This window comes from Ursus arctos, unplaced genomic scaffold (assembly GCF_023065955.2).
Source record: "Ursus arctos isolate Adak ecotype North America unplaced genomic scaffold, UrsArc2.0 scaffold_1, whole genome shotgun sequence".
NCBI lineage: Eukaryota > Metazoa > Chordata > Mammalia > Carnivora > Ursidae > Ursus > Ursus arctos.
This window is the reverse complement of record NW_026622763.1, coordinates 84,235,050-84,249,619: the sequence shown is the minus strand read 5'-3', so window position 1 is coordinate 84,249,619 and position 14,570 is coordinate 84,235,050. Positions and strand designations below refer to the sequence as shown.

Genomic DNA, 14,570 nt, shown 5'->3' with positions numbered 1-14,570 from the left:
GGCCAACTCGGAGGCTCTATGACACCATAGAGACATTTCAGGTATGAATGAGCAGGTGAAAAAATTCTGGGGGCCAATGAGTGATTATTTAGCTTCTGTAATGACAGGTGAAGCAGACTATCTTGTGAAAATGTAATTTCCAGTGTACTCTTCAGGAGATTTTTACTGACCTGCATTAACATGGAGAACCAGGTGTTTGCAACTTAGTTAAAGAAAAACTATATGTGGATGTAGGAATGCATGTATATAGACGGTCTGCTATTTGAAATATGGCAAAACATAAAAGGAAAACCCTATCCCAGCTCTCTATACCCTTGAAAATTCTGTTTACATCTTTTAAAGGTGACTCGCCAGGGCTTTCTCCCTGCCAGGCCCCTGTGTCCCCCCCCCCCCCCCCCCGCCCCAAGAGTTCTAGAGAAGGGCACATCTCTTACAAAGCTTCTGCTCTAAGTGGGGTCAACAATTCAGGCAGGAAAACACACAGCTCACAACTTGACAGCTAAGGAGGAACTGATCTCCAGCTGTCTGATTTAAAAGTCATATCTCTAAAAAGAAGCTTTTGAAAAGGGTTAGTGACTAGAACCGCAGGCAGAAGCTCTGGGCTAGATTCCCTGCTTTCCTCTGACTGCTGTGACAGAAAGCATGACACACACCTTGATGTGACTCAGTTTCACCATCCACAAAAATAGAATAATGACACTTTCCACCCATATTATAATGGAAATGCACCTTAAGGTCACCAGAGAAATATAGATCTCTGTCTTATAAATAATAAATCCTTTTGCCTTAACCTTCTTCGCTGGTTAATTAAATTAGAACCTTCACTACAATTGTAAATACTGGTAAATATTTCTCACAACTTTTAAGAAATTTTGCAATTTTGAAAACCCAGATAGTTTTTTGTTTTTAATCAAAAATATAAAAATTTTGACTTGTTGTCAACAGGCAATAGAGATTTTGTAATGCACATATAAGTATTATAATGCTTCCAGTGTATATAAATCTCCATTTGATAATATAAAACATTTAGATAAATCCCCTTTTACTAGAAAACAGTTTATTCAAAGTCTTCCTACCTAATCAGTAGATATATGGTCACTTAAAAAAATGAAAATGTAAAGATGCTGATCTACAATGTCTTCCAACACAGTGAGTTTATATCTTGGACTATATATTTTTCAGGTAATCATTTTGTGGGTCTCTTGAAGCAACCAGGAATTACAAATGCATTTTTTTTCTACTTCAATTTCCCTTCTGTGCCATGACTAAGAAATTCTGATTTTCATTTTCTACCAAGAATATGTATTCATTTATGTAATGGGCATATTATCACACAAATACTTTTGAGTTTTTGCTCGATGGAAAACACTGTATGCCAATGCCCAAGAAAATATATGATCGATAAAGAATTGCAAGCCATTCGTATCTGTTTTGGAGCCGATGCTGTGCCTTAGCATAGTGAACTTTATTCTGTGTCCACACAAATCAGCAAAAGCTCTTAAGAAAAGCTTATAATAAAAGTCTATTAAGACATTATGATATTTGGAATTTGCCCTAATGGAATTTACAATTTAATTGGAGGATGGTACCCACATGTATCAAATAATTACAGAACACTGAAATGAAACTATGTGGTTCCAACTACTACTTACTTTGAACAAATAGGTAGATAATACCCGCTTTAATTTCTATTCATAGACTTAATTTCTTTACAGTAAGATTCTCACTTTTATGAAACATAGCAGAAACATAACAAAATAAGAGCAAACATGATTTGTTGCTAATTCTTCCATTTACCCGCTTCCTCTCTCTTCTTACATATTCAGTCCTTATAGTCTAGTTCCTGCTCCTTCCTCCCAACCAGCAAATTTGGTGGACTTGCTCAATTCTCCCCCTCTCCACTCTCCCTAAACCATGCAATATTGTTGAAAGTGTCTTCTTATTTTATTTATTCTGTTTTAAAATCTCTCTTTCCTTGGCTCCCCTGGCTCCGGCATATACTGAAGGATATATCTGGGGATATGTTGAAGTGATATATGTGGTCCTTGGATTCTGCAAGTCCTGAACTTAAATCCTGGCTCCAACAGGCACTACCTCTGAAATCTTGAAAAGTTTATTTAAACATCTGAGCCATTGTTTCATTTACAAAATATGAGGTAGGGATGCACAACTTCTAGGAACTCTTAAATTAACACTTAGTGAGATAACAAATGCAGAGGTCTTAGAGCTTTTGTTTAACCTCCATTTTAACTTTCCTGGCTTTGTGTTCCTGCCTCTAGTTGGTCTGTTAAAAGCATCTGTCTTCTGTATAGCTACATATGTATATTTAATCTTCAAATATAGATTATAAATCCAATGAAGGCAGGTTAATGACTAACAATTATCCATCGACAAATGGCACTGGACCTAGTATCATGCCTTGCACATAGTAGGTACCCAATAAATACTAATGACTGAGTAGATGAACAAATAACATATGGTCCAATAAGAGCTCCTAATAAAGAGAAATGCCATCAAGTAAATCCATAACTCATCGTGCTGAGATCAGAGTTATTGACATAGGGATATTAATTCTTGACTATTAATAGGTACATGCAAATTATGAGTATATGTTATTTTAAATCAACTTAAGATTCTTTTGAACTATCAAATATTTAAGAATCAAAACACAACAAATATATAATATCCATTTTCTGAATTATCTAAATATCACTCTGAAACATTTTTGAGTAAAACATTTATTTTGCCCATGCCAGAATCAAGTTCTCTCTCACACTCTCAAAATACACATTCGTAAACATTATTTAAACAGTGAATGCAATGAAGATTCTCAGAACTTTAAATATTTGTTGCAAACTTTAACATTCTGATTCAATAAATTGTTAGTTAAAATTAATGGAGGCCTATCAAATCTGTAACATCACCTAAAATATCTTATCACATGGAACATAAAAACAAATTAAAAATAAAATGTATTTTTGTCATTAGTTCACAGAGGCATAGAAATTCCCACAGTAATACTCCTCTTTCAAATAGAAAAAAACAACTTTCTCATGTAAGCTCCACTTTTTAGTATTCTTGAAGAGGTTTATTAAATAAGTGGTTTAGGGTATAAAGTCTAAAACCATAGAATGGCAATATGCAGTAACGGATAAAATTGTTTTCCTTTAGAGTTATTTATTTCACACATAATATGTTATATATTCATCTTAGTTCCATGGCTTCTAAGTAAAATAAGAATGGAGTTTGCTTTTTTTGTGTGGTTGTGTTTTGTTTTGTTTTGTTTTGTTTTTAACTAGAGAGAAACTGAGACTCAGAAATAGTGTGAGTTGGTAGTGAAGTCAGAGGACATAATCCATTTTTCCATAAAATCAAGACAATGGGTTCCACTAAAGTGCCCAACTATCACCATTCCCACATTCATATATACTTAGTATATATATGAATGTTCAGACTGGAGTGGGGAAAACAACCAATGGTACCACAAACATATGTCTAGAGTAAAGTATCATCAAAATTATAACATGCAATTATATGCTAGATATAAGGAAATATATATATTTCTTTTCCTAAATTATTTCTATATTTAATACCTTTTAAGACTAAAGTTTTTCATTATTAGGGTTTTTTTCCATCAGAAAGTGCAAAGTATCATTAGAAAGCAAAGTACCGACATTTTTCTGTCTTATATCTAAGTTTTAACAACTTTTAGGTGACACTCTTCCCCAAAAAAACTTTAATCAAATCTAAGCACAAAATGCTCTTGTCAGGTTTGGCCATGCCTCATGAGCAAGTTAAATAAAAAGTCAATAGAAACTAACATGTGGAGGAGAGGACATTCAAAGGGAGTGTTCCAGCTAAGGTGACACCTGCATTATTACATCTGCCAGAAGTTTGTGGCTGCAGGGAAATGGCCAACTTTACTGAGCTCAATTTAGCACTTGAATGCCCAAGTGGAACTCACCAGGTTTGCCCTAGATTGTTTTCCTAAGCAATAGGCACACCTATGATTTTTCAGCATTCACCAATGGACACAGTTTATCGCACTGAACATAGTGATGTTCAGATGACAATTGGGTCCTTGAAAGTGTACTTTACTCTTTTTTACTGCATTGAATACAGCAGTAAGGGGCAGTGAAGGAGGAAAAGAATATTATCAGAATTAAAATAGTAAAAAAAAAAAATGAAGCCTATAGAAAATTGGACAAAAGCAATTCCTGGATAATTTGTACATTAATCCCTAGTAAATTAAATTTATATCAACAATTAATAGAGAATAGATCCAAATCTTAGCCTCCTATACTTACATGGTATAAACTGCAGACAATGGTCGTATCCCCTATTTTTAAACATCTAAATTGGACAACAGATTCCTTTTGATATATCAATCAGAAATGGCTAAAGCACCCAAAAATCAAAATAAGGAAATAAAAAAATTAAAAAGACACAGGCAGAAAATAAGCAGATGGTCAAAGCTGGTAATTAGCACCCTCACAGTTTTTTTCTTGCCTGTTCCTGTTGTTGTTTTTTTAAGTATCATTACTGTCTTTCAATCTAAAATCGCTAATCCAACTTGATATTATAAATTAAAATGTTTGGGGTGTAATGTCCTGAAATAGTCCCTGCTCATAAACAAGCTCTATTACAGTTGACTTCCTTCCTTACGTATAGCAGAAGGGGTTCAACTGAGAGATCCTTGTACCTGTGCTTGTCTATTAATTACTAACATAGTTGAAAACTTTATCATATGTGCTAGCTCTAATGTGATGGGACTGTCATCCCTTTATTGACTACTGTTACTATATTGAAAGTGTCTATTATACGTAACCTTATTTCCCTCAGATGCTATTTAATTCACCTTTCCACACCCTCAGTGTACATGTATACAATTATATGTGTGAATACATATATACATATCCATATATGTATATACATATACAGAGATTTACATATAGCACAGGGGTGAAATATCAAACATCCTGGGCTCTGGAGTCCTGCCAGGTTTGATCTCACATCTGTCATTTATCAGCATGTGATAGCAAGGAAGTTGCCAAATATCTCAGTGCCTCAGCTTACAACTATAAAATCAGGATAATTACTGATCTCCTTAGGTTGTGGTAAAAATTAAATGAAATAATGTGCTTAGAACAGTGACTGATACGCAGTCAACGAATTTTCTGATTTTTATCTTACACTTGGAAGGCATTCAGAATTGTTTGATTGAATCAAAATTCAGGTTTCCATATTAAAAGATATAATTCTAAATCCATTCTTTTGTTACCTTAGGGAATCAGCTATATCAGGAGAACCTAGCTGATGAAGACATTTGACATTTGATTTATTTGATTTATGGTACTTGTACTTTTGCCCTCCAGGTCAGGTTTATTTGCATGACCAAAATTGAATCTATCTATATGCTAATGGAGGAAAGGATTACAGGAGAGCTTTTTGTAATTTTTAATAGATCAAAATAAGTATATTTTTTCTTGTAGTGAGTATTTATGAAAATGTTATATGGGAGGATCATTATGTGTGAAAGAGTTGGTCTTGGTAAGATGAGTGAGTGTGGGGAAAATAGACATACTAAAATATGGATAGCTCAGTTGTGAAAGCCAATGGATAGAGCTTATGCAAACATTGCAGCTCCACTAAAAATTCTCACAGACTCAACTTTTCTTAAACTTCCTGCAAAGTGATCCAGTAATGTGAAGTTTGTAGCTTAAACATTTAAACCCCAGTGCATATGCATTACAGGCATTGGAATCCTACATGATACAACTCACATCACATTGAATAAAGAGAAACTTTTCAAAACCTAAAGAAATTCACTGTAAAATATGTTATCACTCTAGGTCGATTAATGCTTCTACACCAGCTTATAAATTTGGGGAATTGCCTAGAACAGTCAACTTCCCTAGCATGCTCTTGGGCAGCAATAAACAATTTAAGAGGAAAAGGAGAAAGTCAGTGAACTCAAGTGGGGCAGAGAAATTTTTTGCTGAAGCTGTCAGAATAATGGCTATCACCTGAGTTGGTAAGAATGGCTATTGCTCTGGAAGTCTCCCGAGGGCTGCCATTGCTATGCTCATGTACTGGAGATGGCAAACTGAGTTCTGATGGGAGCAAGCACTTGCAGTCTGGACGCTGCATTGACTATTCTAACACTGGTCTAATATCTCAACTCCCTGAACTAGGCTGGGATTTCATATATCATCCTCAGCATGACACATGTTCATCTCCACCCTCCAAGGAAAGGAATTTCTATAATTTGCACTTTCTCACGGACATGGAAAACTCATCAGTTATTTGCATAAGGCCAACCTCATTACAAACATTGTTTTGTTTTCCCCACTCCAGTCTATGGACATTCACATACATACTGAATACATGGGTAGATTCCATTTAGGAGTCAAATTCTGAACTTCATCTCAGATGACTATATGTAAATACAAGTGATAGACTGGCCATCAATCTGAATGATGTTCTCATCCTCTGCTAGTAAACATGTTTACTGGATTTTAGAAGAATTTTAGCATGATTAACAACTATAGAGTGGGAATTTTTGTTCATTAGCATAATGGAGTGTTATTGATCTTTTGATAAGAATGGCATTTGTATTACTTGCTATCATTGCTTCTTTTTTAAAAAAGATAGGTCTGGTATTAAAACAAGTGACAGTGCATCATAAAGAAAGTTAAGAAATGACATATTGTAAAATATATAAGCAAATGCAAATTGTGTGGCTCTAAAAATAGTCTTTAAATGTATCTATCTGAAATCACAAAATATTCTTCATTATAATAAGTAACATTTTCATTTTCAGGGGGAAAGAGGGAAAAGCCTCTTGGGTATTCACCGTGTGCCAGGTGTCCTTTACATTTATATTGTTTAAGCTTCATAACAAAACTATCAGGCAGACATTAGCGGAAAGCATGTGAGGCCAGAGAAGGGAGGGAGGTGACGTACCCATGATTCCACAGTACAGAATCTATCTGACAAGCTTCAGAGCCTGTGCTCTTTCCAACACACAAGAAAGGAACCAAATGAAACTTAACCTACATCTGGCATTCTATACTTTGTCCGCTCTTTAAGTTTCCCCTTTTCTCCCAGCTGAGATCCCCATTGCCTGTTTTCCCAGGGAACTATCAGAAAAGTGCAAAGGGACCTGGGCATATTGGCAGCAGAGAAATGTTGAGGCAAGAGAATTTGAAGGTCATCTCAAATCACACCAAATAAATAGTTACCTCCTGAGTCTACAAGGAAAGTCAGCATTTCCAAAGCTGGAACAGTTGAGATTTTGAAACAAAGTGAACCACAGATAAATGTAAATGAAAAAGAGCTGATCTTCGTAAACTTTCTGCAAACTGGCAATGCATAATTCAGCTATGTAATGCCAACTGCTAATAGAGGGTTATTATTACTGTTGGAGTAGTATCTGCCTTGATGACTAAGACTCCTTGGATATTTAGAGGCTGAGAAAAAGCAGAAGACATCATAATCCAGGGTGATGGTGAAGATAACCAAAATAGGACAACAAAACTCAAGTCCTACACACTTACACTCCATCAGCTATGATAACCATTCAACTTCAGACCTCTGTGTACCACACAATGATTGAGACAGCTACAGGGGTCATCCATTCTTTTTTTTTTTACTTATATAACACCTCTAAATAGCAATCATTATCAAATTGCTATGTGTGCATCTAGGACACTCCAAAAACAAAAACAAAAACAAAACAACAAAAAAAACCAAGAATTAAACAGTAAAGTATCATTCAGAAAATAATGAGTTCAAAGTTTAGGTTTACTAACACCATGGATCACCTGCTGAGTTCTTGAAACAAAAGATAACTTTAAGTATAATGTTTAAGTCTCTTTAAAATTAATAAAAGCTTTATATAAAAATTTTAATGTTGATCATTATAAACAATCGGAAATATCTCTATTTACAAATATGCTTATGCCAGAAAATGGAAACTAAAAATGTTAAATTATCAGCAAATAAACAGAACAGAATGTGGAAATCAGAAAGATAAGTGATCTGTAACAGTAAATGGGTCTAATCCTCCAAGGACCTTTTTCACTCTCAATATACACTTATTTCCGCTTAGTTAGAATCTCATCTGCTTTCTGGTTGTAACAAAAACTATTCAATTAAAACACAGAATTTGTCCAAAAATCAGAATATATATCAAGTGAAAATTTAAATCACAACAACATCTGCTATTTTTCACCCCAGGTCGCTCCCACAGCTACAATGGGCATACTGCAAGTTTCTAGCACCCTCAAGTGGTTTAATTGGAGTGGTTTCATAGGCATTTGAAATCAGTTGTCTGAAACTGGAAACAGGAGAACAGACTATAATTCAACATGGAAGTTCTGCTGGCCTCATAAACCAAGAAAAGGAAACCTCAAGTCAGCAAAATTCTATGATGAATGTATAGGCTCAATTCTTAATGTATTTGCTGTCTACTGTTCATTTTATGTGATCACTGGAAAGGATGACTTATAAGCAAACACAGCTAGTTTCATTTTTGGCAGATTGGAATCCCCCATTTTCAAAACCAAGCATTTGTTGTGGGCAACTGTTCAATAGATGAAAAAGAACCTCATTTTGCTCAAAAAGAAAAGCAAGTTTTATTATTGCCCAGTTTGTGCGCATCTTGATTGGGTAAACACAGCAACCCAATTATATGGTGCAGACGTAGGCTTTGAGAACGTCCACTGTCTTCAACAACATTTTAAGTGATTAATATTTTTACATTTTCTCTAATCATTTAAGAATAGTTTACCCAAACAAAACATTTCCTTCTCTCTAAACATAGGCCTAGGCTTGTAGGTGAGACTTCTTTCCAATAATCGTGTATTTCCAAACCCTCTTGAAGGGGAGAAGCTAACGAGGATTATACTCTCTCTCCTAGATTGGTAATAAATGTTCCTCTTATCAAAGCTCCATGTTTAAAACCTATCTGTGATTTCATAAGCCTGAGGTGCCCCAACAAATGGTCTTCTCATGAAAAATAAAGTAGATTTTAAAGTACCGACATTATCAGAATATTCCAAACATGAAATGAAATTTTAAAAATAATTGGCCATGAAGGAGATAAAAATGTAAATTAGTGAGAGGTAAAGAATCTATTAACAGAACTTGAATGTGGCTTATTTGTATGCTGAACTAGAGGTCCCAATGTTAAAAATATCAGTAGAATACAAGAGGAATACATTTGCTCATCAATATACAGCAATGTGTGGGTTGATGTTAAAAGAGAAAAACAGACTTCAGAACTTAGAAATATTTTAGAAAATAGGAATATTATTCATTTACTATTGATTGATAACGTTTTGATCTAGGTAATTTTTGGTAAATTAAATAGCATGTGAATGCATAGATGAACAGGAATTTTTTAACTTTAAAACACCTAATAAAAATATCACTATGTTTGATGGCAATGGTAGAGGTGCAAGACGGTTAAAAATATTGAGATACCTTTCAAAAGGTAAACATCTAAAACTGCCATTTCTTGTGGCTGTTGCTACTGCTTCCCAACCTTGTCACTATTTACTTCATTGAAGCAGAATTTTGGCCAAATGCTTAAGGGTAAGAGGAAGACAAAGGCTGCACAGAAGGTATCTGGAGAGAATCAGAGCAACACTGCCTTACCTGTTGAGCCCTTTCAATGTCTTTTCCATGTTTAAAATGTCACGCATCTTATACAAAAACCACTTGTCAATGGATGTGAGCTTCATAATCCCATCAAGGGACATGTTGTCTTCCAAGGCCTGCCAAAAGGAGAAGAGACGCTTTCTTTGGCAAACATTTTATAAATGTCTTATTTGCTTGAAAACATAAAGCTTCCATTCCCCTCCATGTTATTCACAGAGCTCGAGGCTATAGACTGAGAATGGAACTGATACCATATCATTGATGTTCCTCCCAATAAACGTATCAACACTGCCAACTATATCCACAAATGGCATACCGAGGAGGTGCCTTGAGTTCATCAGAGCAGTGTGTGCTCAGAAAAATCCCCCTAACAGGCTCTGCTTCTCTGCTTTTTATATAACCATGTTGCTAATTATATCCTAAATTTGGTACCTCTCTTTGGAATTAAAGAGAATCTCTTAGAACTACAGTTAAGCCAAATTGGTAGGAAAATCTAGAATCAATATGATGATCATTTAACTTGTATTTTGGATAATTACCCTTTGGCAAATACCACAGTTTTACTGCCTCATTCCACACTCACACAAACCAGTCAGTGAAAATTTATGGATCAAATCTGGCTTAGTGTTATTTCTTTAGAGTATTTCCTCAGAGAGGACTTCAAAGAAAAATTATTTTGAATCAGTTACTATGACTTTTGTGCTAAGACAGGCATTTTACAAAATCCTAATGTTTCCCAAAACAGTGTAGTAATAACTTCTATTCTGATAGGCAGATCAGCCTTTTCCTCAAGCTTACTTTAGCAATTTCTCAGAAGTAAAATTACAACTGTGGGTCATTAAGAAAAGGCAACAGAAAGAAGAGATAAATGCTCGAAACCCAAACCTTGATATTCAAAAGATGTCCACGCTTCTTCTTTGCTATTTTTAGATACAAATTTACACTCAATGAAAATTAATAATCAGTTAATACTCTAAAACCACATATTCCAGAAATGGCACACTATATTTTTAAATCCCATCAAGAAATATATGTAACCAGTAATTCTGCTATTATATTTCAACCCAAGGAGCTTAATTTTCTTTAAACTTTCACTGATTTCTAGCACCAGAGAGACAATGATTATAAGTGTTGAGAGACAGCACAGCTCATAATTCTGTTGACTAGCATAAGATAATACCTGATGAGAATACTCAATGGTATGCCCATTTTATAAGTCTATTCATGTTTCTTTTGTTTAATTCTCCCTCTATATTGCCAGGTTCCCAAGGACTTAGTATTCTGTCTCATTTTCCAAGTGATAAAGCAATTAGCTGTTGGCTATCAACACTATGAGGGGGATAGAACCTTAAGTTAGTGACACTTTTGACAGAACAGAGGAAGTTTTCACACAATCACGAACACACTCGTCACCCTGTGGTTGTCAGAGGGCCTAGCATCCCGGATTCATTTCACTATGAGGAAGGACAACTACAGTCACACCCACGGTGTCCAACCGAAAGCCAGAGCCTCCCTGTCTTCTGACCTCATCTTCAAGCACGGCAGCTTTGCCGGGTCACGCAGCTATCATGAAGTTCATAATGACCCCAAACAAGTTTATGGTTACTCTAATGTTTCCCAAATCAAAACTAATGCCCCGTATTTTCCCCAGATCAAAAGAGGTGATGATCCAGTCATCCTGAAATAAGACTGCAGCAAAAACCAGGCCTCAGAGCAATTTGCCCTTTTGTAAGGACCATGAAAGCGAGCGAAGATTTACTCACGCCTTTCATTCTTTTTCCCCCTCAGCCCTCCACAGTCCTCACTCTCTTTGTCAAAATCACCAAGTTCCTGGTTGCTGGGGCGATGAACAGTACTGATGACCTCTAACAAACTGAAATCAGTTCCTTCTGCCAGCACTCTAGCAACAAGAATTTATACCTCAGACCCTGCACTTCTTGCTCATACATGGGGTGTTCTGTGCGAGAAAGGACCTCCACACATTTCCCCTGAATGCTCATCCTTTATAAGTCTGTTAGAAAAGAATGAGAGATTTGCTTGAGCTTTACAGCCTTGCCAGGAACTTGGAAATACTTCCCTTTTTCATCCGCCTCAAAATGGCACAAGTATGATTACTAGGCTTAGGGAAAAAAATCCATTTACTGCCTTTTGTCTGGAAAGAAAAAATCTTATGTATATTTACACATGTGAATGTGGTAGAATGCTTTTTTTAGACAAAAGACTGAAATAAGAACAATAAAGAAGGTGAAATGGCTCTCTGTAATAGCCTCTCATCGCTACTATCACCCACCTCCCACTGAAAAATGTTAACTATTACCTTGAAACTCAATATTGAGAAATGTCCATCAAAAGACACTAGCATCTGCCAGAATTTCAATGGAACTTAATATTCTGCATTTAGAAACCATAAAGGTGAGGAGAGTATACATTATATGCAACGAAGGAAACTTTCCCTCCCCTTCTCCTCTCTCAGCAGGACTCTAGGTATACGGACATGAAAGTTGCAATGAGTTCAAAATCACTCACAGCATTTTTCTGTTGCTACAAAGGCAAATTACAAAGACAGATTTCCTCTTTAAAGACAAAATTCATATTTTCATCAACCCGTCCCACATGCACACACGCACATATAAAATGGTCAGCAGGGCTTTGTAGCTCCAGTGTGGTTTTTGATACTGTTGGAGGATTAATGCCTAAGCTTTCTTAAATGTCAAAAAGCCATTCAGGGATTTCTGACCAGACAGGTCCCAGCTGCCCAAGTCACCTTTTATAAAATCAGATGAGCTGAAACTTCAAAACCCTTTGCATAGTAAACATGAGAGGAGATTAATATGGCATTTAATTTGCATAAAAGGGAACTAGGGGGTGGAAGTGAGAAATGTGGGGCTTTTTTTGTTCTAAAAGTAAGACCAATAAAATAATTACACAGAAAAGCCTATAATCATGGAAGATCTTTATAGTCATTGTTATTTAAACACAGAAAAAGAAGCAAATAAAGATTATTCGAAAGTCTGAGGTAGCATATACTAAATGATACTATTTAATGCATCTTCCTTTCTAAAATACAATTTTATACATTTTCAAGGAACAAGTAATGAGAGGGATAGGAAATGGCAGGTCAATATGATCAAACCTACTTAAGAGTATTGATAAGATATATACTAACAGGAAGGAACATTTTATCTTTATGATCATCCTTTAAACCTGCAACGTGTTCTTCAGTCCAGGCTCAAATCAAATTTTTAAAAGGGGGTAATTAAATTTTCTCCTCAAATCCCTGAATTCACTACCACTTCGTGTTTCAGTTTTACTTTAAAGTCCAGGTTGGCGGGGTGCCTGGGTATTAAGCATCTGCCTTCAGCTCAGCTCATGATCCCAGATCCTGGGACCCAGCCCCGTGTCAGGTTCCCTGCTCAGTGGAGAGCCTGCTTCTCCCTCTCCTCCCCGCTCGTGCTCTCTCATGCTATCTCTGTCTCTCTCTCTAATAAATAAATAAAATATTTTTTAAAGATAAATAGAAGAAATAAAGTCTGGGTTGGCTATATTCTGAAGAAAATATTCGCTCCGGGCCCTTATCACATATTACCTTGGCAATGGCATAGATGCGGATGCTGGATGGTTCAGCCAGCTCTTTTCTGAGATCCATGTTGGACGGCCATTCTTTGTTCATTGGGAGACGGGAAGTGAAACCATCTATAGATGGGTGGCACATTCGTAAGGCTTTCTGGAAACTCTCCTCAAAGGTACGACCAATAGCCATGACCTATAATCCAAATTTAAGAAATTATATTTGAAGAAAGAGCTTATGTATTTTGAATTTGAAACAGAACTAGAAATGGACTGTTTTTCAGAAAAGACGTAGGAACAAAATATATAAGAAAGAATACTACCCAAATTTAGGTGTTGTTGTTATTTTTCTTTCTCTCTCCTTTGATATAATGGGTCTAACAATATTCGGTCACTCTTTTACCACATCAGGAATTTAGCTTTATTTGCTGAGACTGATAAGGAAATTCCCTGCACCTGCTTTGGCCCATAATATTAAACTAAGGAATACGTGGAATGAGCATGTAGACCCTCCCTTAATAAAATCTTGCTTTCATGCAGAGGTTCTTTAGAATAGAAAACAAATGAAGAGAAGCCAGACATATATTAAGACAAAAACAGAACTATTTCTAAATGGGTTATCAGTCGCAATCCAAGACAGGTTGGCTTTCTTTATAACTAAGCATTAATATTAATAAAACCTTCAGAATCATAAAGAATACTGACAGATTCAGATTTTGAATGTAGGTAGAGTCTAAATTCCCCATGACAAATTCGATGTGTCTTCCCACAATCTTTACAACTGATTGTACACTAATCAATTAGGAAGACCATGTGGTGATTTCATTTGGACAAGTTATAAGTCAGAACTAAACTTAAATTGTCTTCAAGCCTAACCAGTTATTTTCAGTGGATAAACACTGTCTTTGAATCTTTCCATGGAATAATAGATGGCTGTGCATTTTTGGTCTCCAATTTAAAATAATAACAGTGATAATGCTGCCTTCAGTAAAATTCCATGATTCCTCAAGTAGACCTAGATTCCCATTCATGTCAGTTTGGTAAACCTTCATGTCAATTCTGCGACAAGATACATATTCAAAGATTACTAAAGCCAAACAGATCACCTTTCATGCTGCCCCCAATTTAATTAGAAGTAAGGAAGAGTCTCAAGAGCAGAGATAAATAAAATCATAGTCCAATTCAGATAGACACCTTCCAAGGCATAGTGGTATTTAGAAGGGTTATACAATATGGTCATAGACTTGCTCGCCTAAGCATGAGAGAGACTGCCAGAAATGGAATATTTCATGGTACTCTCAAATTAGGAAAATATTTCTGGAATATCTGATACAATT

The 14,570-nt window shown here is 35.7% G+C and overlaps 1 protein-coding gene across 2 annotated transcripts in view; it reads right to left on the bottom strand.

The window, feature by feature from the left end:
* Window positions 1-14,570, bottom strand: part of CPS1 (carbamoyl-phosphate synthase 1) — a 120,800-nt gene that overhangs the window by 49,739 nt on the left and 56,491 nt on the right. For both annotated transcript variants that reach the window (XM_026492031.4, XM_057304518.1), the window contains exons 20-21: window positions 13,253-13,429; window positions 9,664-9,782 (exon numbers count right to left, since the gene is read on the bottom strand). In XM_026492031.4, coding sequence (XP_026347816.1) covers window positions 9,664-9,782; window positions 13,253-13,429 — 296 coding nt within the window. The remainder of the gene's footprint in view (window positions 1-9,663; window positions 9,783-13,252; window positions 13,430-14,570) is intronic.